We start from the raw sequence: 27,527 nt of genomic DNA, 5'->3' as shown, positions 1-27,527 counted from the left end.
GGACCAGAGAAGACAGGTTAAATGTGTACAGCTCAAGGTTTGAACCAAAGACCTTCCTGTTCTATAAAGCTCAGTCATAGACTCTGTGTTTTATTGAAGAGTTAGATGACACTTTCTTGTCCTTGGCTTTTCACTTAGCCACCTTGGTAAAAAAAAATTAAGATTATATATGCAATTAAGTCAAAAACATGAAGTATAGTGGAGCATCTTGGCCGTAGAGAAAGTGCAGAGGAAAGCAGCTAAACAGATTGTGGGAGCTAGACTTCTGAGCTATGAAGAGAGACTAAGGAAGCTGGGAATGATTACAATGCAGAAAAGGCATAAATAAATAAATTGAACCCTAGTAATTTGCTTGACATAAACGCAAACTCTGTAACTGAGGTCACAGACGCAGAAGGAGAAAATTGATGTTTGTTCAGTTAGCTGCTTCATAAAGAGGGTGATGAATGTATAGAACAGACTGCCGAAGGAGATAGTGGAGACAGAAACCATCAGCAAACTCAAATGGGAGCTGGATAGCTTTTGACGGATATAAGAGATAGCACATATGATACAGTCAAATAGACCACAAGTCTTTTCCGGTTCTTTATATTTCTCTCCTAAAATTAGAGGTTCCGAATAAGTGAGGCTATATCATATGTGGAAACATTTTTGTAGCAAAAAATAGCATTTGTGCAGGTATTAGTGAGAAGTCTACAATATTAACTGTACTAATATTGTGACTAGTTTTTAATCCTTTCTTTTTGGTTATCCTACCTGTATACAGTATTATGTTTACCTGTAATGTATTAAAAATCTAACATCTGTATCTGTCAACTTTTTCAGTTATAAATTCCTATATCCACATTTATAATGGAAACTGCCTAAACAAAACTTGCATTACTTATTACCGCCTTCTTCTAGTGGGCTGCTGCAACACCATCATTGGTGGGAGAATGTAATTACAGCATGACAAGTTTACATAGGCATCTTACTTTATAAATGTGGATACAGGAATTTATAATAGAAATATAAAAATCAGAACAGAATATATTACTTTAAAATGGGGATCATGGTCCAATTATTCCCCAGCCTCTAACCCACCTTACCGAAAGACTACATTTGGTCTTGACTATGTGCAAAGTCATGGGAGATGAATTAGTATATTAAAAATATTGTGTATACACACACACCTCCTGCTGTCACAGTTTTTGGTCATGCTTTTATGTTAACATTTAATATGAAACTGCCTATGTAAACATTTAGAATAGAAATTCTCTTTGTAAACAATTGCCTGTGACGATGTATGCTTAGGTGGTGCTGGAGTGAGGATCTAGATTCAGCATTTTCTGATTTTTATTTCAGATTTCCAGCATTTGAAGTTTCCCCTTCTATCATTCAACCTTTTCTGATTTGTTATTCTAGTTCTTTATCTCACCATAGAATCATAGAAAGGTTACAGCACGGAAGACCAATCGACCCATCGAGTCTGTGCCAGCTCTCTGCAAGAGCAATCCAGCTAGTCCTATACCCTGCCCTTTCCCCACAGCCCTGCAAATTTTTTTTTTCCTTCAAGTACTTCCCAATTCCCTTTTGAAACCCACGATTGAATCTGCCTCCACCACCCCCTCAGGCAGTGCATTCCAGATCATAACTGCTGTGTAATAAAGTTTTACCTCATGTTGCCTTTGGTTCTTTTGCCAACATGGACTGCAGCGGTTCAAGAAGGTGGCTCACCACCACCTTCTTAAGGGCAATTAATGCTGACCTTCTGCCAATGGGAACAGTTTCTCTCTACCTACTCTGTCTAGACCCTTCATGGTTTTGAATACCTCTATCAAATCTCCTCTCAACCATCTCTGCTCTAAGGAGAACAACCGCAGCTTCTCCCGTCTATCCACATAACTGAAGTCCTTCGTTTCTGGAACCATTCTGGTAAATCTCTAAGGCATTTAAAGCCTTCCTAAACTGCGGTGCCCAGAATTGGACACAATACTCCAGTTGTGGCCGAACCAATGTTATTATAAAACACTAGGACTGTGCCCTGCCAACTTCATCTTCAGTCCAAGAACAGAAATTAATCAGTGATAAAACTACCTCTTTGTGGAGGCCTGGCCTGCTGCCAAGGACCGTGTGATGTATTATTTTGTCTATTTCTTTTTGTGTGGTTTCTAATTTATTCCATTTAATTAGACAGTTGTGTTGGCAAATATTCTTTAAATATTAAATTTCCTAAGTCATTCCTGCTTCATAAACAATTTTCTTCCCCATCTGCAAGCAAATGGACTTCTATTTCGTGATTTTTAAAAAAGTTTAATTTAATATTTTTTAAAACTAGCTTGATCCATACGAATCTGTGAGCAAATCCTCAAATCATCCACTGAATTAATGATAAATAGAAATATATCTTATCTTGTGCACTGCTAGACTATGCAACAACAAAAATTCCTCTGTGGCACAAAACATCTGAAAGAATTTTAAACAGAATGAAGAATTATCACTTGTCAAGAGACCCTTCTGAATACCTGATATTCAGTTTATCCTTAGGCACAGCATATAATTTTAATCTCAGTCACCTTGAGTCTACTCTGCAAAGCTGAAAACTTAGTCATACTTCAAGAATTCAAAGTTAAATAATCACATGACAGCAGCCCTTTGAATGCAAAATACACGTTCATTTAGATTTTTAAAAAATTGCAACTATCAAAATGGTTAAGAAAAAAATAAATTTTATAGGAGCATTTTTTAACCATATAATCTTTTAGAACTTGTGCTGTATTTATAAATGATCATACATACATTTGGCAAATGATCATGTCAGCTATTCTACTGTGGGTGCACCACGGCAGCACCCTGTCCTTCCCTGATAATGCATGTACTTTTCAGCATAGGTCATTGTGTAGTGATCAGCAAAGCCCTGGGTGATGTTCCTCTTCCCTAGCCAGGACACCCAATTGTAATGTCCTTACTGTCAACCAGACTGAAGATTGAATCTGGGACCATTCTGGTCGGTATAATGTGGAAAGACACGAAATGGTGCATTTACACATCAAGCCATCACAGAAGCTCCTTTAAGATACTGAATGCTGATCACGTCAGGGGCTCATGATCATTCCGGTGTGGTATGCCTCCTGTGAGAAGTCAAGCCTTTCCCCAGAGAACAGAAACAATGGGCACTATTTCAACAGTGAAAAACGGATGGGTTGGGGTCAGGGGGGGGGGATTCAAAATTGTAACCATTTCCGGTTTTCACCTGGACGGGATGGGATGGGACGGGGCGGGACGGGACAAGGGACGGGCGACCAAACCGCTCCCAGGAGGCGGGCCTTAAAACCTTTCAAGGAGGCTTCGGGCCTCCATTTTCCCACAGTTTCCGATTTCAACCCCAGGGAACCGAGATTGCCGGGCCTTCTCTTTCATGCCTCGTGAAAGGAGGCGAGACGGCCCGAGACTAACAGGTAGAGTACCTTTCTGGCACAGCTTGTGGGCCCGGAGGAGCAGGAATACTTCCCCAGGCCCAACAAGCCTACCTGCAGCAACCCCCAACAATCGCGGACCCCCGACCCTGATCGCCCCCCAAACAATCGCGGACCCCCGACCCCGATTCCCCTCCCACAATGATGGCGGACCCCCACAATGATCCCCAATCCTGACATCCCACCCCCGTGACTGACCCCCGATCCCTCCCCCATGACTGACGACTCCTGTGCCAACCTATGACCCCCGTGCCCACCCATTCCTCACCCCCCATCCATACAAAGACTTACCAGGAGGCTTACTTGAATATGTCCTCTCCCTGGCTGGTCTCCCATCCGACCGAGACCAGCCTGTCAATCAGGCCGGCCAGTCGGACGGCAAACCGACAAAAAAAAGACGTCCTTATGTCAAAATCATAAGGACACCCGGGTTTCCCATCTGCAATTTGACCCCCCCCACCCCCTTCCAGGCTCGGGGTCAAGATCATGCCCAATGTGTTTTGAGGCAAGACATTCAAGATGGTAAAATAATTTTTGAATATTGAATTATATATCTGACAATCAAGTAAGGACAGATGGGTCAGTTGAGCAGGTGCATGGTAGGCAGTACAATATTTTGCTTTTGTGTATAACTCAGTGAAATTGGCTGGTAGTTACTACCATCTTTTGTGTGCTTCATATACAATTTTGAGTCAAGTGCTAAACTCCTTTGACTTTAAGATACATGGCAGTTTTCCATACATGATATGCATGTAAAAACCTGAACAATCTATTACGTGCCAGGTGAATAAAAGCTCCAGTCTATAATTAAGTCTGTTGATATCATGTTGTATTGAGACCTGGATATCCAGTTAAGGGGGTACTGCGTACAAAAAAGAGTGGAGTCAGGGACAGTGAAATACTGCAGCCTCTGGGAGTAACTCCTACTTATTTTTCCTCTTCATCTAAAAAGATAATTTTCTAGGAGGAAACCCACTGGCTTCAGGTGAGTCAGTCAGCATCTCAAGGGTAGCACATTAAAAATGGGAGTGGCCTCCAACCAGGCTTAAGTTTATACACAAGAGTACAATACCGCCTACCATGCACCTGCTCAACTGACCCATCTATCCTTTTTCTTTATTTGTCAGATATGTAGATTAATATTGTTCAAAAATTATGTTACCATGTTGGCTGTCTTGTTTCGATATTCATTGTTTCCCCTCTGTAGGAGAAAAATTACTGTGTAATCCCAGGAGTCTTGCCATTTATAGGGCACAGGAAGATACAGCAGAGGCATTCTTAAAGCTAGTCAAGAGACAAGGTACTGTAGAAGAGAGAGCATTGAAGAGGTCCTTTAGAAAATCAGAGGATCAGAGATCTGGTTCTTACTTTGTAACAGAAGTTGCCAAGACCAATTAGAACCCTGACACAATTGCTGAGTTACATATCAGTGTTAATTGGAATTGCAAGTGCTGCGAAGCCTGTGGCAGCTGCATTGGGCAATGTTGATAACCATAGCACCCAAATGCTGCTTGAAGACTGATACTGGTTCGAATCAAATGGCTGGTGTGATTGGCTGCAGATCTCTGAGCTTGAGCAGATTTGAGATGTGCTAGAATGGTTGTGAACATCTCCCTGGATTCTGAACACTTTCTCCCCAGCCCTGTTGATGGGTTGCCGCAGAACGCTGCTCATCTGGTTTGTGGTTCTTTGAGCATCATCCAATTAAGCTCAATGTCTTGTGCACTCTAGTGCTGAAGAGGTGCTTTGTGACAGACTGAACCAGAGGTCTCCCAGCACCCAGAGGAATCAAGCTTGGACACCCTCATGGACAGGATAGCATTCTACGAACAAGGGAGTAGCACTGGTGCCTCTGCTGAGTTTAAAGCACATTTCACACTTCTTGAAACTGTGTGGTGTTAAAAAAAAGCATGAATAGATGCATGGGCATTGGTTAATGGGAAAGATACATGACATTTTAAAACTAGAAGAAATCTTCAAGTGAAAACTGAAGAGGAGTCAAGCAAAACTAAACAAACTGAGATAGGCCACAGTGAAATAATAGTGAGGCAAAAAGTAGCGTTGGCTGAAGGAAGTGACATTGGTGACTAAATGAAAATGATACTTTGCTAAAATATTTTGAACAGTTATAAACTTTCAAAGAGTTTTTTTTTACACGGGCTATTATTAAAATTGCCTAATACAAACTACATTACGTTCGTGAAGAAATTACTAGCAAATAATCTTGGTGTATTTAAACAAATAATGAAGACAGCTGCTGTCAGGAGGAAAAGAACTAAGGTATAGTTCAGAATGATGCTTTGGCTACATCAAAGGACAAGAAGATTATCTGACCCAGGAGGCAGTGAATTGGCACAAATTTCATAAAGGATCAATGCTCCTGTATAATCCCTCCCAAATGAACTGATATTTTCTAAACACAAGACTTCAATTTCACCAGAATACAGATGTAGGAGACATTACATTATTTATAACATGCCAAAGGGATTGAATAACCTTTCAATATGTGGCACCATCAGAGCAACATGCTTGGATGAGTTATTGCAGCCAACAGTGCAAAGGAGCAGAATTAACCTCAATCATTAATCAGGCCACTTCAGTAAACATGACATTTTAAATCTTGTTGATTCATTTCTCTAATGCTGCTAGAATAAGCACTTCCTCCAAGGCACTCTCTCTGCAACAGAAATACATGGGTCTTAAAGTTCATTCACTCTTGTCCTAGAAACATAGAATGGGTACAGCACAGAAGGCAGCCATTTGGCCCACTGAGACCATGCCGGCTCTTTGTAACAGCAAGCTAGTTAGTCCTATTCCCCTGCACTTTCCCCATAGCCCTGCAAATTTTTTACCTTCAAGTGTTTATCCAATTCCTTTTTGAAAGCCATGATTGAATCTGCTTCCACCACCCTTTCAGGCAGCGCATTCCAGATCATAACAACTCACTGCGTAAAAAAGATTTTCCTCATGTCGCCTTTGGTTCCTTTGCCATTCACCGTAAATCTGTATCCTCTGGTTCTCGACCCTTCCTCAAATGGGAACAGTTTCTCTTTATTTACTTCATCTAAACCCTTCATGATTTTGAACCCTTCTATCAAATCTCCTCTCAACCTTCTCTGCTCTTAAGGAGAACAACCTCAGCTTCTCCAGTCTATCCACGTAACTGAAGTCCTTCATCCCTGGAACCATTCCAGTAAATCTTTTCTGCACCCTTTCTAAGGCCTTCACATCCTTCCTAAAGTGGTGCTCAGAATTGGATACAATACTCCAGCTGTATCCAAACCATTGTTTTATAAAGGTTCAACATGCCCTCCTTGCTTTTGTACTCAATGCCTCTATTTATAAAGCTCAGGATCTTCTCATATGCTTTTTTAACCGCTTTCTCAACCTGTCCAGCCACCTTCAAAGATTTGTGCACATATACCCCCCGGTTTCTCTGTTCCTGCACCCCCTTTAGAATTGTACCATTTAGTTTATATTGCCTCTCCTCATTCTTCTGCCAAAATGTATCACTTCGCACTTCTCTGCATTAAATTTCATCAGCCATGTGTCCGCCCATTCCACCAGTCGGTTTATGTCCTCTTGAAGTCTATTACTATCCTCCTCATTGTTCACTACACTTCGAAGTTTTGTGTCATCTGCAAGTTTTGAAATTATGCTCTGTACACCCAAGTCCAAGTCATTAATATATACCAAAAAAAGCAGTGGTCCTAGTACTGACCCCTGGGGAACACCACTGTATTCCTCCAGTTCGAAAAACAACCATTCACCACTACACTGTTCCGGTCACTTAGCCAATTTCATATTCATGCTACCACTGCCCCTTTTATTCCATGGGCTTCAATTTTGCTGACAAGCCTATTATGTGGAACTTTATCAAATGCCTTTTGAAAATCCATATACAAATCAACCGCATTGCCCTCATCAACCCTCTGGAATACCTCATCAAAAAACTCAATCAAGTTAGTTAAACCCAATTTACCTTTAACATATACGTGCTGACTTTCCTTTATTAATCCACACTTGTCCAAGTGACTATTAACTTTGTCCCACATTATCGTTTCTAAAAGCTTCCCCACCACTGAGGTTAAAACTGATTAGCCTGTAGTTACCAGGTTTATCCTTACACCCTTTTTTGAACAAGGGTGTAATATTTGCAATTCTCCAGTCCTCTGACACCGCCCCCATATCTAAGGAGGATTGAAAGATTATGGCCAGCACCTCTGCAATTTCCACCCTTACTTCCCTCAGCAACCTAGGATGCATTCCATCCAGACTGGATGACTTATCTACTTTAAGCACAGCCAGCCTTTCTAGTACATCCTCCATCAATTTTTAGCCCATCCAGTATCTCAACAACCTCCTCTTACTTGTGACCTTGCAGCATCTTTCTTGGTAAAGATAGATGCAAAGTACTCATTTAGTACCTCAGCCATGCCCTCTGCCTCCATGCATAGATCTCCTTTTTGGTCCCTAATCAGTCCCACCCCTCCTCTTTTACTATTTATATGCATTTGGAAGACTTTGAATTCCCTTTTAAGTTAACCACCAGTCCATTCTCATACTCTCTTTGAACCTCTTATTTCCTTTTTCACTTCTCCTCTGTACTTTCTATATTTAGGCTGGTTCTCACTTGTATTATCAACCTGACATCTGTCATACGCCCCCTTTTTCTGCTTCATCTTACTCTCCATCTCTTTCATCATCCAGGGAGCTTTGGCTTTGGTTGCCCTACCTTTCCCCCTCGTGGGAACGTACCTAGACTGTACCCAAACCATCTCCTCCTTAAAGGCCGCCCACTGTTCAATTACAGTTTTGCCCGTCAATCTTTGATTTCAATTTACCCGGGCCAGATCCGTTCTCAACCCACCGAAATTGGCCCTCCTCCAATTAAGTATTTTTACTCTAGATTGCTCCTTGTCCTTTTCCATAACTAATCTAAACCTTATGATACTATGATCACTGTTCCCTAAATGTTCCCCCACTTGACCCACTTTATTCCCCAGAACTAGATCCAGCAATGCCGCCTTCCTTGTTGGGCTGGAAACATACTGATCCAGAAAGTTCCACTGAACACACTTCAGAAATTCCTCTCCCTCTTTGCCATTTACACTATTACTATCCCAGTCTATATTAGGATAGTTGAAGTCCCCATTATCACTACTCTATAGTTCTTGCACCTCTCTGTAATTTCCCTGCAAATTTGCTCCTCTATATCCTTCTCACTAATTAGTGGCCTAGAATACACCCAGTGTGGAATGGCACCTCTATTGTTTCTTAACTCTAACCAAACAGATTCTGTCTTTGACCCCTCAAGGACATCCTCTCTCTCCAGCACTGCACTATTCTCCTTAAGCAATATTGCCACCCAACCCCCCTTTTTTTTTCTCCTTCCCTATCTTTCCTGAACACCTTGTATCCAAGAATATTTAGTGCCCAATCCTACCCTTTTTTGACCCAGGTCTCTGTTATCGCCACAACATTATATTCCCATGTGGCTATTTATGCCTGCAGCTCACCAACCTTATTTACCACGCCTCGTGCGTTTACACAAATGCACTCTAAACCTATCTTAGACCTTCTCACATTCTCTCTTAGTATGATCCCACCTAATACTGTATTATTTCTTACTGTAGTGCTATCTGTCCCTCCCAATCCTTTGTGCACCTTGTTTTTCCTCATTTATGTCACTCAATTCTATGCCTGCAGCTAGTGATTACAGCATTGCCGATGAGCAGAGATGTTACAAGGGCCTGAATAATTTCTTTACTTAATAATGGTGTGAAGAAAGAGTACACAGGGTGAAAAATGCCTGGAAGGGGAGAAAGACTAATACAAGGGAGTAAAACATCCAGGTGCTGCAAGAGACTCTGGAGGAGATTTGTGAGGCACTGACAACCATTTTAAGTGAGTCATTGGGCACTGGAGAGGTACCAGTAGAATGGAAATAGGCCAATGTTCCCTTTTCAAAAAGGGGGATAAAACAGACATAGGCAACTATAGATCCATTAATCTCACTTCCATTCAATGTAGAATAATAAAATTATCAGGAGTAAATTTGGAAGTTTCTGTACAATAATAACCTAGTAAACAGTAGCCAACATAGATTTAGGAGGGTAATATCATGCCTAACCAAACTCCTCAACTTCTATGAGGAAATAATACCGTACAACCTAGTGTACCTAAACTTCAAAAAATATCTGAAGTACCACACAAAAGGATATTTGTCAAACTCAATCTCAAAGCTGTGAGGATTCAGCATGATTGGGAGTTATGAAGAAAGACTAGAGAAACTGGAGTTCTTCAGCATGGAAAGGAAGCACCTGAGAAGCAATCTTAGAGATATACAAGAAAGATAAGGGTATGGAAACAGTAAATTCAAAAATATTGCTTTAAAGTAAATTGCAAGAGTTGACAAGGGGACACAGGTTCAAACTAGTAACAATCAAATTTAGGACCGATATCAGAACATTCTTCTTCTCACAAAATGATCCACACACGGAATGGATTCCCGGATAGAGTAGTGGAGGCGAAAGCCTTGAAATCATTTAGGAGACAACTGGATAATTCAATGGTAACTGCAAGGTGCTTCTGGACGGGCGAATTAAGATCAGCAGATTGGCCTCCCTCCTCTGTAATTATTATTTGATCTTGTGAGAAGTGAATGTTCAAGCACTAAATGTTTACAGACATGGGGTCCAACATGCAGACTTTTCCCAGCATGTCCAGATAGAACATGGTGCCAGTTTACAAGGGTATCCATTTACAAAAGTATCCATTTACAAAAGTAACCCAATGCCTGATAAGAGGGCTCCTTCACCTGAAGGAGTGGTTGGGGGTTACTATGAAAGGAAAAACTTGGATTTACATAGTGCTTTACTATGCTCTCAGAAATATCACAAGTCACCTCACAAACAATGAAATATTTTTACACACAGTAATTGTTGTTACATTGACAAATGTGGCAATCATGATAACAAATCATGACACAGAAAAGCATCTATCAAGAGTTAATAGCCCATCATTATGCCATTTTTCAAAGCATTTGGCTAAAATCTGATCCACCATTTTAAGTAATGAAGACAACAAATTAAATATTCATGAGCTAACAGATATTGCCATGACATAAATTTTACCTTTCTAAGCAGTATTAAAAACATTGCATTACAAATCCAATCAAAACAGAATTCATCTTGGTTGGGAAATGCCATGGACAAACTGAAGGGAAAATAATGATATACATGCTGTTATACAATATAAAACCTTCATAACCCATGTGTCTACAACTCTGAAGAGCCAGGATTCCTACACTCATCAAACACTCAAAAAAAAATTCATAATATTAGGGGAAGGAGAAAGAGAACTCCCAAAAATAGATTTTAAAAATCTTACAAACTCCTTCCTTCTGATACAAGCAGTAACTTACATACAATTCATAGCTGGGCACCAACCCTAACAAATGCTGTAATGTTACTTTGTATTTTTTAATAATAAGTCCAATTGTATTTTTGGATCGCACAAACTAACGATCCGTTTCCCCTGCTCATCAGTCTACCCTGTCCTTATTGCCTTCATTGATACAGCAAGTTCAATCTTTTATTAAATAAGTAATCAGAGAAAAGAATGGAGTAGATGTATGAAATATTGAAATGTATAGATTGCTTGAGAGGCAGGTCATGCTTCAAGAAGCTTTATAAAATTATTTGGAGAATAATGAGAATAAAGGAATTGCAACAGTTGTGGTTTCTGTGGGTTTTCAAAAAGCAATGTTCTACATAAGAAATTTATGACAAAAATAAAACAGCATATGGAATTGAGGAAATTGTGATCATGTGGAAAGAGATATGGTTGGAGGACAGAAAGCAAAGAGTAAGGATAAAAGATAGTTTCTAGGAATGGAAAAGGGAATTCAGGGCAAATGTTGAAATTTAGTGATCACAATTAACTTTGGGGGGGTGGGGGGGGGGACGGCGGGAGGAGATGGCAGATTGTCATGAAGACTGTAAAAAACCTTAGGAGAATATAGACAAGCAAGATGGGCAGGGAGGGAGCAGCTGGAAGTGCCGCACTGTCGGAGATGCCATCTTTCGGATGAGACTTTAAACCGGTAGGTCCCGTCTACCCTCTCAGGTGGACATAAAAGATCCCATTCCACTATTTGGATGTGGGAGCAGGATTTAGTTGGTTGGGGAATGAGTGGTACAGGTAGGAACGGAGTAGAGAAGCAAGACATATATTGTGCGTCTCGGTGTCCTCAGACACATCCAACTGCCGCACCGAATGGAGCATGACAGAGTGGACATACGAGGCAAGTAGGAATTGGGTGGAATTCAGTGGTCGTTTAAGTGATCGGATGTGCTCCCACATCCAAATCAGCTGCTGTGTCTCTAGAATGTTACTTGAGTTGCCCAAAATAGCACACAGTACTCTGGCCTAAACATTGCCTATTTCTTTGTACAAATTAATCAGTACCTCTTTGCTCTTGTAATCTGTGCCTTATTTGAAAACCCAAAATTATATTGGCCTTTTATGGTTTTATCTACCTGCACTTGCACTTTCAAGGAAATTACTTTTAAAATTAATTTATGGACTCTGCTTAATGGTTTGTGGCCGAGAATTCCACTTTCTAACCACGCTCTGGAAAAGAAATAACTTGCATAATTGAATGGGGGACGAGTGGGGCAGGTGGAGAAAAGAGAGACAGATCACTATATCTAGAGGCCTAGAGTGCAAATGTAAAGGACAATCGACAGGGAAACAGCAACGTGGTATGCAGGAAAAGCTGGATTTAGGGTTTTAGTGGGAGCTACAGGAGGAGGAATAAGTTGTGTGCAGAAACAAAATGGGGTGAATGGATGCATCAGAGGATGTGACGTGCTTTTAACCATGTGGTTGTGATGCTACATAATATATCAGTATAGTGTATGAAAAGTTGAACAAATTAAATTTTTTTTGGCTGCTTATGCTTTTTGTTATTTATAAATTTAGTGGCTGAGCGACAGTATGCTATGGGCAGAGTTGGCACAGCTGCATAATTTCTATCTTTTCATGAACAATTATTTTTGAATTCTAAATATAAACAGAAAAGCACAGGTGCCTTTGTCAATGTGTGTGTCTCTGCAGTTAAAAAACTTTTTTTGATATGAAACTTACACTCAAAAAAGCTTTAGAAACTCATCTTCCAGCTTGTTCTAAAATAATTTGGGGAAAAATATACAATCCTGTTACAGGAAGTGGAAAGACATGCTATGATGTTTGTAGTGAGAAAAATAAATGTGTTTTATGTAAACAACCAGTGTTTTGGAATTCTCTATAAACACAAAAGTAGAAATGGTATCATCACTCAATTTGTCTGTGTCTCTCTGACCCAGGTTCTGTGCTTGAAATAGTAAGCACCTGGGTATACATGTGAAACTATACTTGAAAAAGCTTTTAAAAATTATTTTCCAGCATGGCGTCACGGGGTAATTTTCAACTTTGCACCTGGGTGGTAAGCTGGCGAAGCAGATCGCCTATCCGTTGTAGAACCCCCCCCGATCTCGATCCCATTGAAAACAGGTGGAAAAGTTGAAAATTACCCCCCCCCCCCCAATAGACTTCAAGTTGTACACAGATATGAGCCAACGGTGATACTGGGAGAGGTGACCAAAAGCTTGGTCAGGTGTACGAAAACAAGGAAGCACAAGTGCTGTAATCACACCCTTCTGTCTCTCTCTGCAGTTAAAAAAATAATTGCTAATAGTTTTCAACAAAAAATTGCATTCATGTAGCGCCTTCAATGTAGAAAAACATCTTAAGTTGCTTAAAAAAGGTAAAATCAGACAACGGCAGATGCTGAGCCAAAGGAGATATTAGGAGGGGTGACCAAAAGCTTGGTCAAAGAGGTGGGTTTTAAGGAAGGCCCTAAAAGGAGAAGGAAGTGGAGTGGTGGAGGAATTTAGGAAAGGAATTCCAGAGCAATGTGCGTAGGTGGCTGAAGGCATGGCTGCCAATGATGGGGACGAAAGGAGGGAGGGATGCCAGAGTCAGAGGAATGGAGAGTTCGAGGCGGGAGTTGTAGGGCTGGAGGAGGTGACAGAGATAGGGAGCGGTGAAGCAATGGAAGGATTGAAACACGAGGATGATAATTGTAAATTGAAGGCATTGCAGGACCTAGAGACAATGTAGGTCAGCAAGGACAAGGATGATAGGTGAGAAGGCCCTGGTGTGGCATATGATATGGGCAGCAGAGTTTTAGATGAGCTGAAGTTTATGGAGGGTACAGGATGGGAGACTGGCCAGGAAAGCATTGGAACAGTCGAGTCTAGAGGTAGGGTTTTACTCACGGATCAAATGTAGTTACACACACACACACTTAATCTGCCATATCTAGGGAAACAGTTATATTAGATCAACAATTACCATGTTTGTCCACAAAAGAATACCTGCTAGTAGGTAAAGTTTAATGGGATCTCGCAGCCCATCTATGCCTGAAGCATCAAGCTGATCAAAGTGAATGGAACAACACTTTAACATAAAGGTGTCAAGTGTTTGATTTCAATGATCAGCGTCAAATACTTTGATGATATGTTCGACAGGCCCTCATCCTAGTATAAAGCAAACTATCCAATCATGTATAACAAGAAATTCCAGGACCATTCATGTCTGACACATGAAAATTAACCAGACTCTAACATAGATTCTATCCAGTTTGCAGAAAACTGCTAGCAAAACTGTACAAAACACCCCAACTGAGTTCAACATTACCTCCTTGCTTTTATATTCCACGGCTGTGGTTTTTTGCTTAGCCCTGTGAGGATTGTAGTCAGCTTCCTTTCCCTATTGTTATTCCCAAAATGTATTATTTCACATTTCTCTACATTAAGCTGCATCTGTCACCTATCTGCCCACCATCCTAGCCAATCTATGTCTTTTTGCAGTCTTTCACATGCCTCCTCATTGCCATGCCCACAATTTGAAGTCTTCAACAAATTTCAATATCGTTCTCTTAAATCCCAAGTCCAGATCATTTATGTATACAGCTGTTCCAACACAGATTTCTGTGGAACACCAATCACATTCTTTCAATCTGAGAAACTTCCTTTTGCTTATATTCTTTCCTTTCTGCCCTCCAACTCCATATCCATATAGTCATTCTTCCCATTAATTCCATGTGCTATTTATCTTTGTTATAATTATCAAATGTCTTTTGAATATAGATATAAACCACATCCACTAAATTTCTTTTATCTATTTTCTTGGTTATTTCTTCAAAGCATATCCATCTCTTTAGAAATTCATGCCAATAAAGAAATATAAGTTAATTAGAGCCCAAGTGCTTAGTAATTTTGTCCCATATTATAGGCTCTAGTAGTTTACAATTGAACGACGAGTAACTGCCTATAATTTCCAGGTTTATTATGTTTCAAGTGACACTTAACCTTTGGCTCAAAGTTCAGTTTCGCAGAATTATGTGCATCTTATCAATACCACCATGAATTTAAAGTTTTTAACTACCAGCACGACCTCATTTATGAACGTGACTCCCTCCTTTATCCAAGAAAGCAGTGGAGGCATCAATGCAGCTCAACTTAATCAGTGAAATACACTAACACTAGACATTTAGGGTAACAACCCCGCCCATCTTTAAGTGATACCAAAATATGTTCCAGATAATCTGTGGTCACATTTCTTATGCTTATAAATAGCACAGAAGTTAAACAGCACAGAAGGATGTCATTTGGCCCACTGCATCAGTGCTGGCTCTTGGCTAGAACAATCCAAAACTAATCCTACTGTCCTGCTCTCTCTCCATAGCAATCCATCGTTCTCTGCTTCAAATACTTAACCAATTTTCCCTAAAAAGATTCAATGGTCTCTGCCTCAACCACTTTCTACAATAAAGCAATCCATAATCCAACAACCATCTGTGTAAAGAAATGTTCCCTAATATGATGTACAATTTGATTGATGATCCCTCAGTCAGGCATTTCTTGCTAATGTCCTACACTATAGAATCACAGAATGGTTACAGCACAGGAGGCAACCATTCGGCCCATGCCAGCTCTTTGTAAGAGTAAGCCAGTTAGTCTCATTCCCCTGCTCTTTCCACGTAGCCCTGCAAATTTTTTACCTTCAAGTATTTATCCAATTCCTTTTTGAAAGCCACGACTGAATCTACTTCCACCACCCTTTCAGGTAGTGCATTCCAGATCATAGCTACTCGCTGCATAAAAAAGATTTTCCTCATGTCGCCTTTTGCCAATCACCATAAATCTGTGCACTCTGGTTCTCAACCCTTCCGCCAATGGGCACAGTTTCTCTTTATTTATTTTACCTAAACCCTTCATGATTTTGAACACTTCTATCAAATCTCCTCTCAACCTTCTCTGCTCAAAGGAGAACAACCCCCGCTTCTGCAGTCTTTCCACGTAATTGAAGTCCCTCATCCTTGGAACCATTCTAATAAATCTTTTCTGCACAGTCTCTAAGTCCTTCACATCATTCCTAAAGCACAGTGTCCAAAGCCTTCCTTGCTTTTGTACTCTATGCCTCTATTTATGAAGCCCAGGATCCCGCATGCTTTTTTAACTGCTTTCATAACCTGTCCTGCCACCTTCAAAGATTGGCACGTATACCCACAGGTCTCTGTTCCTGCACCCCCTTTAGAAAACTATGCCTCAGTAGGGCCTGTGGGAGCAGATAGGTGGCTTCAAGGAGTGTGGAGAATGTTATTCTGTTATTCAGAACATGAAAACAGTCCAAGCAAATAGGTAATCTGTGCATCCTCAACATGCCTTAGGCAAATGTAAAACCAGTACAAATTTAAGGTGGGGGGGGGGGGGGGGGGGGAGACCCCTAATTAGGAGCCGTAATTCCAGCCATCAAAACTGTCAGAGGCATCACCATATGGTGCAGTTAAATCTGACAGTAATGTTTGGTAAATGAGAGAATGGGGGCTTTCTACAGGTTCATTCTGCAGTGCCATAGGCTCAGAGAAAATGAAAAAATACAAAAACCTGGATAGTCTCAATTCATTAACAGAATGCTTGATACCTTAATATGTGTCTAATCTGATCTACCCTTGTAGAAACATTGGAGATTTTATCCCAAACTTTTGGTGATGAAAGCAAATACCAAAGATCCTTTAGCTAGGGAAAAGAAACCGATGCAAGTTCTGACGCTTTATAGGACATTAGAAGATTGAAATCTACAGGTCTAGATTTCTTTATATTTCAAGTGAAAATTCCACATGCCCATTGTTACACTTTATTGATGTCCTTGTGACATAGTAAAATCAGTTCCCTCTCTCCCTCCCCCAAAAATAAAGTGCAAAAATTTTAAATAGCTTCCAGGAAGAAAAACATCTGGAGATCACATTCAGCCTTCCAACAATACATGGTAATAAGATCAGGTTACATCTCTTTAAAACTCACCACATGTTTCTGACTCCAGTTACATTCAATTACAAGCTACTTTAAGCCTTGATCTTTCGGCAGTTAAGACAAGCCATATATTTTTTAAAAAGTGTTTTAAAGGGAAATTGTCATGCAAGAGTATTTACCAAACCACTTCGCAATGAAACACAACAAAACAGCGTAAATAATTTGCGAAACCCACCACCATGATGAAAATGGTACACAGCTCATTTGACTTGTCCTCATCATTCTTTTCATGTGCTGGTGTGTCACACCCTTTTAACATCCAACCTACAAAATTACAACGTGCAAGGGAAGTGGAGATCGCATGACCCCCTCCAAAAAATTAAATGAATAGTGCACTTGCAATTTTTGCTATTAACTGAGCCTATATGGCAAGTAAAGAATAATAAAAAATTTTTTAAAAATCTATTCCATCTTGGGTTTTCAGTACTTCACAACATAGCAAAGGTAATTAATGTGGTTAACAAGCAAAACCGGTGCAAAAACTAATTTTACGTACAAAATCACACATTTCCAGTTTAAAAGCTGATGGGGACATCATTTTAATTTACAGAAACCCCTCTACCTTTAACCTGGTGCCTAAATGTTTTATGATCAAATTAATCCTTGTTCTGTACTCTCAAATGTCAGAGTCATACATCAACACTTCATTCTGACCATACGCCTGAAGCAATCAAACCCGAGTGAACACATTAGCACAGAATTGCAGATCCAAACACATTTTTTCTTCCCCATACAAGAAAGCAACAGCAAAGTGGATAGTATAATTCAGTTTCTCAAGAGGATTGCTGCAGAACCACTTGAACACACACAGTACTGTTAAATCTGTTGGTAGTATAACAAACAAAAGAATGAAGTATTGCGAACATCCTTTTGGAGAGTGAAGAAGCCAATACAAAGACAGCAAGACTTCATATTATTTTGTGAGCTGTGAGAAAACGATTGGCAAATGCAGACGGCAAAGAAAACCAACTAAGCAAACAAGGCACTGAAATGATGTCTTTGGGAATTTCTGCAAGAAAACCATTAACTGCAAGCCTCCCTTCACCGTGGGGGTGAGTTTTGTATTTGATCTTTCTATACAATGTTATATATCCTTTAAATTTGGGGGTTAAATGCTCAAAAAGTATATGAACGACCAAACAAAAAGCATTACCTGCAATATACAGACACTGTAATGCATTTTACCCTCAGTGGCTAAGCTAATTTCTAAGCAACTCAAACGAGAGTAATAGAATCGGACAGAAAACAATCAAGGCAGCATGTTGATAATATGCATTCAGCTCAAGTATTAGTGCATCGAGCTGAAGCTTATATGTTATATACATTTAATTGTTCGCAAATATATTAGAAGGCTTACTATGAGTCATTAACCTGACAGTACACTTAGCAGAAGATTTCTTTAAAGCTAGTTCGATATTTTTAACCAAATATTTGCAATTAATGCTCTATAGAAGCATGTGCTTCTGAAGAAATAAATCTTCATTAACAATTCCCACCTACAAAAATTGGTTCTGCTTTAATTCCTACACCTTGACTGATGGACTGAAATAGGGCATGACAAAAGGCAGCATTTTTGCTGAATAGAAAACTTGTAGAATTGAAGGAAAAGAGGGGAATGACTTAGCTGAATTATATTCTTAAATCTAAGGACTCAGGCTCCTGATAGTATGCCGTCAAGTTGATCTGACCGTAAATGTTTGCTCTACAGATTAAATAATAATTGTAAGAACGCTCATGAGTCTGGGTCAAAACTAAAAGAATTCTTGTCATTTTCCATGAAATGGGTAGTTTTTATTTTACATTTGATAAACTGAAAGAACTGAACCAGATAGCTAATTGAACTTCAGCTTCCTCAAGGTCTGAGAATATTTATGAAAACATCCATTACCATTTCATGCTTTAAATTTTTACATTGCACACATTACAAGATCACTGAAACTGTATCTCCTTTGATTAGGTCTGTTTGTGTACTAAACTAATATTTATTATGCATATTAATATATTGAAGCAAAGCTATAGAGCTGAATGATAAAAAGCCATAACAATTGGGTTTAAAGTGTCATTAGTGTTTGTTTTTGCATATAATTTATAAAATAATGCTGAAACACAACAACTTGCATTTATATAATGCCTTTAACGTAGTAAAACATCCCAAAGCGCTTCACAGGAGCATTATCAAACAAAATTTGACACCCAGCCACATAAGGAGATATTAGGACAGGTGATCGAAAAGCTTGGTCAAAGAGGTAGGTTTCAAGGAGCTTCTTAAAGGAGGAGAGAGGTAGACAGGTTTAGGGAGGGAATTCCAGAGCTTGGGACCTAGGCAGCTGAAGGCATGGCCGCCACTGATGGAGCAATTAAAATCGGGGATGTGTAAGAGGCAAGAAATGCAGGAGTGCAGAGATCTCAGAGGGTTGTAGGGCTGGACGAGGTTACAGAGATAAGGAGGGGCGAGGCTATGAAGGGATTTGAAAACAAGGATGAGAATTTTAAAAATCGAGGCATTGCCGGACCAGGAGCCATTATAAGTCAGCGAGCACAGGGGTGATGGGTGAACAGGACTTGGTGCGAGTTAGGATATGGGCAGCAGAGTTTTGGATGAGCTCAAGTTTATGGAGGGTGGAAGATGGAAGACTGGCCAGGAGAGCAAGTCTAGAGGTAACAAAGGCATGGATGAGGGTTTCAGCAACAGATGAGCTGAGGCAGGGGCAAAGATGGGCGACGTTATGGCAATAGACACTATTGTGAGTTGCATTCCATTTTTAACCTTAATTTTGCTTGTGGTAAGTATACTGGTGAGTAGGGAGATAGTCAGGGCACTCAGTGCATTCAATACATGAAGGATTAACAATGGTGATGTGACTGCTTTATAAAAAGTGGTGAAAAACAAATCATCAGGAAGTAATGCCATCAGTGCATAGCGTCACCTTTCAAATTATGGACCAGCAGATCATCTGCATCATTATAAAAGTTACACATTATCTGCTACAATTAGAAAAGGTATTATTCCTATCAATTTTTATGTTCAATTTTCTCCTGCACCTGCATCCTCCTCCCTTGAGGGTGTTGGATTCCTTGCTGGGATATAGTTCCACCTGCACCAGTCGCTCTTCCATAGCTCTCCCAAGTGGCCATTATTCATCCGAGGCTTGACAGGGAGTGTCAGCAGGCTATTCACCCTTAGAGGTGGGGGTGGATAGTAACAGCTGAGGCCAATCCTGTTCTCACCCAAAATCCACACAAATGCACTTCATGCAGGAGAATAATAATCAGGAACAGAACCTGGCCAATTCTTATCCCTAACCCAGGGATATTGAGGCCAATAGTAATGCCCCTACCACCAATTTGGCAGAGATCAACTTAACTAAGTGCAAACTGGGGATTAAACCTGAGACTCTCCAGGCTCAGCTATATTCTGGATAAACTCAGCCACTGGGGGAACCCTATCAAGAGTTTCTTTGAGGTAACTTTATGCTCTGGTACCAAAATGTGGTTGGTTATTCAATGCTGATGATACCGTAATTTGAATAAGCATGTCACTGTGTTAGGTCGCAGGGCATCTAAAGAAAACTGCCAGAAGTACAGGACTTGTTTTTATGGATATGTAGTTAGATGTATAAAGGTGTTTTTGATGCAAATTCAACTGGAGAGCCCTAATGAGAGCTGTTTTGTTGGACTGGGGAGGGCTTGTGAGGAGGAAAGCGCTGGTAGAGTTGCCTGGAAGTCAATGTTTAGACCTCTGTTGTTCCTTATTTATATGTGGCCTGGATTCTGAAATCAACTGTAGATGACACTAAGAGGAGCAGCCGCATAAACAAAGGATGCAGATATACAGATATTAACAGATCATTTATACAAATGGACAGCTGGCAGGCAAAATTTAATAATGACAAATGCAAAGTGTTACATAATGCACAATAAGTACAAAATGAACGTAATAGAATTATGAGTGTGTCTGGGAGTAATTGTATAATCGCCAATGTTTAGATAGCATAGTGATGCAATTAAAAATACAAAATTCTGTGACATACAGCTGGAAAAAATTTACTATGGTTATGCTAGGGATGTACAATATACTGGCCAGGCCCCGCAAGTTATTTTGTAAAGCTTTGGTTTCCATACCACAAAGGGATGTGCAAGCACTGGAGACGGTGTAAAGAAGAATAACCAGAATAATTTCATGTGTTTTTTTTATTTGTTCATGGGATGTGGGCGTCGCTGGCAAGGCCAGCATTTATTGCCCATCCCTAATTGCCCTCGAGAAGGTGGTGGTGAGCCGCCTTCTTGAACCGCTGCAATCCGTGTGGTGAAGGTTCTCCCACAGTGCTGTTCGGAAGGGAGTTCCAGGATTTTGACCCAGCGACGATGAAGGAATGGCGATATATTTCCAAGTCAGGATGGTGTGCGAATTGGAGGGGAACGTGCAGGTGAGTTGTTCCCATGTGCCTGCTGCTCTTGTCCTTCTAGGTGGTAGAGGTCGCAGGTTTGGGAGGTGCTGTCGAAGAAGCCTTGGCGAGTTACTGCAGTGCATCCTGTGGATGGTACACACTGCAGCCACTGTGCGCCGGTGGTGAAGGGAGTGAATGTTTAGGGTGGTGGATGGGGTGCCAATCAAGCGGGCTGTTTTGTACTGGATGGTGTCGAGCTTCTTGAGTGTTGTTGGAGCTGCACTCATCCAGGCAAGTGGAGAGTATTCCATCACACTCCTGACTTGTGCCTTGTAGATGGTGGAAAGGCTTTGAGGAGTCAGGAGGTGAGTCACTCGTCACAGAATACCCAGCCTCTGACCTGCTCTTGTAGCCACAGTATTTATGTGGCTGGTCCAGTTAAGTTTCTGGTCAATGGTGACCCCCAGGATGTTGATGGTGGGGGATTCAGCGATGGTAATGCCGTTGAATGTCAAGGGGAGGTGGTTAGACTCTCTCTTGTTGGAGATGGTCATTGCCTGGCACTTGTCTGGCGCGAATGTTACTTGCCACTTATCAGCCCAAGCCTGGATGTTGTCCAGGTCTTGCTGCATGCGGGCTCGGACTGCTTCATTATCTGAGGGGTTGCGAATGGAACTGAACACTGCAATCATCAGCGAACATCCCCATTTCTGACCTTATGATGGAGGGAAGGTCATTGATGAAGCAACTGAAGATGGTTGGGCCTAGGACACTGCCCTGAGGAACTCCTGCAGCAATGTGTAAGGAGGATGGACCTATGATGAAAGGTTAAAGCTGAATCTCTAGAAATCAGGTGGTTAAGGGACACCTCACTCCATAGAATCATAGAATGGTTACAGCAGAAGGCAGCCATTTGGCCCATCGAGCCAGTGCCGGCTCTTTGTAAGAGCAATCCAGTTAGTCCCATTTTCCTGCTTTTTCTGGGTAGCCCTGCAAATTTTTTCCCTTCAAATATTTATCCAATTCCTTTTTGAAAGCCATGATTGCGTCTGCTTCCAACACCCTTTCAGGCAGCGCATTCTAGATCATAACTACTCACTGTGTAAAAATGTTTTTCCTCATGTCGCCTTTGGTTCTTTTGCCAATCACCTTAAATCTATCTGCTTGACATATATAAATGGCTTAAATAAGATATATTCTGATCACTTGAAAATAAGACATAGTAGAGATGGGGGGGTGGGGTGAATATCGGTGGGGGGTTCTTCCTATCGTCCGCCATAACAATGGCGGAAAAGCCGCGGAAACCCCAGAAAAACAGCTTTTCCATCATAGTTATGGCTTTGATGGGCTGAATGGCCTTACCTTACTCTCAAATTTTCTAATAAGGAGTGATCTATTAATGTTGTCTCCCACTATAGGTGGATCTAGAATGATTCTAGTTTTGTCCCACATCCACAGTGAAATCTGCAAATCACCAATTGTCAGGATCTGCTCAGCATCAGCTTTACTGGTAAGTGCAGATCAGACTCCCTGGAAAGTTCAGAGTCCTCCAGTTTACAATTCACAGTATACATTCAGTACGTTATATAGATTTCTGAAAATCTATGTCCTAAATCTAATCTACAAGAGTCTAATTTAAATCCAAGTAAAAATAATGATCTTCTTTCCCTAGAAGTCTTCAACAGGCTTTTTACAACACAGTAATAAGCTTGTATCAATTCAAATCCACATCAACAACTACTTTTATTAATTGTACAATTTGGATTAATTTCATCCTTTCTGTAATGCCTAGTTGGAATACAAACTGTCCTTTGAATAGTAATTGGGTATACAGTAGCGATTTATTGTAACAATGACTAAGCAAATTAGCACATTTTAACAATGTGTTCCAAATGCACAACAGCGAATTTCACAGGGCCCAACTGGCACAAAACATGGGACAGACAGAATGTAGCAATTTCCTATTACTGATGAATGTGCACAAATGTTACTATGATAGATTAATGCATTGTTTTTATTAATTCTTGGGATGTGCGCATTACTGGCAAGGCCAACATTTATTACCCACCGCTAGTTGCCCAGTAGGTGATGGGTCTTCTTGAATCCCTGCAGTCCATGTGCTGAAGGTGTTTCCACAATGCAGTTAGGTATGTTGTTCCAGGATTTTGACCCAGTGACAATGAACAAATATGTTCAAGTCAGGATGGTCTGTGACGTGGAGGGGAACTTCGAGGCACAGGTTTTCCCATGCTCTTGCTGCCCTAGTCCTTCTAGAAGTGGTGGTAGAAGTTTGAATTCTTTGTAGCGGTTTGATACAACTGAGTGGCTTGCTAGGCTACACCAGAAAGCAATCAAGAGTTAACCACATTGGTGTGGGACTGGAGTCACATACAGTGCCTTCTGTAAAGAACGTTAATGAACTAGTTGGCTATTTACCACAATCCGACATAGTCACGGTCACATTTACTGACACCAGCTTTTTATTTCTAAATTCTCAAACTGCCATGGCGAGATTTAAACTTTTATTCTCTTGTCTGGTTACTAATAATGAGTTTCTAACTCCAGTACCAATCTGAAAACAAGAGATTTTTCTATCACAGTACTCAAATATTGCCACTAGATGGTGCTGCTTTGCAATATGCAAGTTCCATTCGCATAAGAACAGATTCCTACCAAACAGATATTTATCTAACATAGCAGGTCATTGTACTGGACTGCCAGACATGACTTGTTTTTGTCTTTGACAGATCCCCATCCGATACCCTTGCTAGATTTCTGCCATACTAACCAAGGATTCTAAACAGAAGATGATGCTGCTTCCCCCCTTTTCACCTTTTCCCAAGTCGATTTTATTCTAATTTATCATGCTGAGTTTGTTAGGTAAAACCTAGAAGAAAAATAGTCTTTCCATTAAGTACTACTTTTATAATTAGTTGATCCAAAATTCTCTGTTTATATTTATTTGAGTGATGTTTACAGGGGAACTGCTTAAGCTTAATTCTCTACAACATTTTGACAGGTGTCAATGATAGTGAGACTCCCTATTTAACAATACTTTCAGGAATCATTTCTATAGTTTGTAATTTCACAAATGTGTTCTAAAGAGTGCCTATCAAAAGCTAAATACTCCTTGTGGCTGGTCTGCTTCTGGCATTTACCAATAAGCATGAACATAAGAAATAGGAACAGGAGTATGCCCCTTGAGCCTGCTCTGCCATTCAATAAGATTATGGCTGATCTTCGACCTCAACTCCACTTTCCTGCCCAATCCTCATATCCCTGGAGTCCAAAAATCTAAAAATTTATCTCTCTCGGATTTCTTACAGCAATGTTTCCTTTTCATTTATAGAATGCTGAGAATACAACAGATGAGTACGACAGTGACTGCCTTTTCATAGGTGCTCCTACATCCCTCACACGATCTTCTTCTGTGCACACAGTAATAAAATAAATCAAAATAGCTCTCAGCGTTGCAAGAATTTAAAGGCTGCAGCCTATCCGCCTACACAAGCAAATCATATCGTATTAAAAAAACACTATTATAATTGAAGTACATGATGGGGATTGCCATACAAAACATATCGTCTACATCTGCAACTGTGACATGGTCCTCTGCTGCTAACTGTGCCGATAATTTTTACAGCATCATATACCATCCCAACTGGAATACTCTACTGTCTGGCTATTCAAGGAAAGATTTTCAGAAAGAAGAAAGGGTGCCCATCAGTCAGAATTGGTTGGCCATCGAGAAGCTGACTCCACTGACCAAGTACATCTTGTGCATCACCTGCCAGTCAGCCAACCCTATCAACGAGCAATGTACAATTTTTAACACGGCTCCCCAAAATGCTGCCGCAGTGACCAGTGGGAGGAAAGACCTGGCTCTGGGCATATGGTTGACTAGCAGTATACTTCTTCTCCTCATTGCTGGTATATTATTATATGGCTGCATGCACATATGGTGCTGCAAGAGACGAGAACATCCTGAAGCCTTCACCACTAGTTCTGATCAGGCAAGAATGCAAGCTTGGACGAAAAGGGTGACAGAAGCTGCACTTGATGACGACTTAGCTATGCCCTGCAATTATGTTCTTGACACAGATAGCGGAAGCAGAGAGGATACTCAACTGAGCAACATAACTGAAAATCCTTTCACTTCAAAAGATACTGTACTATTGAACACAGATGTTGAGAAATTATCTACAAGTAGTAGTAATAAGAATAATGGATGACAGTCAAAACTGTGGCAATTAAATAGCAACCCTCCACATGATCACGTACAAAAATTGGAATAGAATCAATTGAGTAGCAGCAATTTTTGTAGCAGGGTCACAGTTCTTCTTTCCATTTAGTTGCATTTGGTGAACTCTCTGTTTCAGGCCGATGGTAATTTGGTGTTGATTTTAATATAAATGCCAGCAACTTTTGCATTTTGATATTGCAAATTAACTGCAATTGTATCAAATGTTAATTATGTTTTATTCTGTGAAGGGAGAGAAGAGAAACAGACCTGAAATTCTCCTCTATTTATTAATTCTTCTGTGTTTAAGCTATGATGTGGAGATGCCGGTGATGGACTGGGGTTGACAATTGTAAACAATTTTACAACACCAATTTATAGTCCAGCAATTTTATTTTAAATTCACAAGCTTTCGGAGGCTTCCTCCTTCGTCAGGTGAACGATGTGAAAATCATTCACCTGACGAAGGAGGAAGCCTCCGAAAGCTTGTGAATTTAAAATAAAATTGCTGGACTATAACTTGGTGTTGTAAAATTGTTTACAAGTGTTTAAGCTAGTTTAATTTATATATAGCAATTTCATTCTACTGTTTTATTTCCTTGAGGTTGGATGCCGGCATGTTAAACTGTGAACACCAATATCAACATAAAAATAAAGCGGTGTATGAAGAGAATGACTTGTGGTCTGATTGACACAAAGTTACATAAGCTTAAAATTAAAAAAGGAGAATAAGGCTTTTTTTCTTAGATTAAAAGTTCTGTAGCAAACCTAAGGAATGGAAAATCACAATGGATTTTCCTGTGAGCAGCAAATGAATGGCGCCCGCCGTTCGTTAGACTTGCACTTACCCATAGACTTTCTATGAGCTTTTGCACGGCAACCTCCTTTAAATTAAGACAGCCAAAAAGAATGGCACTTAAAGTGCTGTAAGCTGCAGGGCTACGGACCGGGTGCTGGAAGGTGGGATCAGAATGGGCACCTAGTTGTTCATCGAGCCGGCACGGACACGATGGGCCGAATGACCCCCTTCTGTGCTGTATCTTTTCCATGGTTCTATACAGGGCATCTGAACGGCAACCTCTAGAGGGCATTGACACGTTAGTAAACCACGCAGGGACTAAACCAGGAAGTTTAAGTTAGAATAGTGAATTCAGTGTCAAATCAGGTACAGAAAGTGAAATAAACAGCGGATAAGAAAGATTGAATTAAGTTACAGATAAAAAAGACAAAGGAAAAGTAAAAAAATAAAAATGTATTTGAATTTATTTTTAAAATGTCCAACAGTTAAAATCTGAAGGAATGAGACTTCACAATTTGTTAAAATTAATTTTTAGTGCCAGAGAGGTTGTTTGGCAGTCATTAAGATTTACCATGCCATTAAAAGGGTACTTATATCGGAATGGACAAGCCCTAACTTTTTTTGGCGAGATTAGTTGGTATGTACGGCGTCAGTGCAGGAACTTCATGCTGTTCCATTCATTTGAATGGGGAACCAGCCGACGAGATGTCATTTTCGCGGCCCTCACGGAGGAGCGGTGTATCTCGTTCTGCAACTTCAGGACTTATGCGTTTAACTGCGCTTGCCAGAAGTTAATGTCCAATTGGCACAGAAATAACGGTGAGCCCTGTCAGCCTCACTGTTACTTTCACAGCAAAATTCACCCCAATGTTAAAGTAGTGTTGTCACCAATTTGAAACAAACAAGACACGATGCCGCAAATTCTGTGCGCAGAAGAGGCAAGACAACAATCAGCAAAACAATTATGCAGACTGAACCAACTGGCCACATTTGAAACTAAAGGAGTGAAATTGGTCTTGGACAGTAGCGCAAAACGGGGGATAATGATTCAACAGCCCGTTTTACAACCTGCCCTGCCGATTCGCTATCACCCAATTTGCGCTACTGCTCGAAATCAATTTCACTCCTAAAAGTCAGTTTTTATTAGAACTACAATTTAAAAAAAGATTAAAAGGTATAAAAATTGTGATGTATGTATAACGAATTAGCATTATTTCCGGG

The 27,527-nt window shown here is 40.4% G+C and overlaps 2 protein-coding genes and 1 pseudogene across 3 annotated transcripts in view; 2 read left to right on the top strand and 1 right to left on the bottom strand.

Annotated features, from left to right (window-relative positions):
* cyfip1 (cytoplasmic FMR1 interacting protein 1) overlaps positions 1-27,527 on the bottom strand; it is a 163,968-nt gene that overhangs the window by 30,187 nt on the left and 106,254 nt on the right. The window lies entirely within an intron of this gene.
* On the top strand, positions 24,313-24,404 carry LOC137323221 (small nucleolar RNA U3; annotated as a pseudogene).
* Positions 24,825-25,499, top strand: LOC137322610 (fibronectin type III domain-containing protein 9). The gene has a single exon (XM_067985518.1). The coding sequence runs from the start codon at positions 24,825-24,827 to the stop codon at positions 25,497-25,499; it is 675 nt and encodes a 224-aa protein (XP_067841619.1).

This window comes from Heptranchias perlo, chromosome 6 (assembly GCF_035084215.1).
Source record: "Heptranchias perlo isolate sHepPer1 chromosome 6, sHepPer1.hap1, whole genome shotgun sequence".
In the NCBI taxonomy this organism is placed as follows: Eukaryota; Metazoa; Chordata; class Chondrichthyes; order Hexanchiformes; family Hexanchidae; genus Heptranchias; species Heptranchias perlo.
This window is presented reverse-complemented; position numbering and strand designations above follow the sequence as displayed.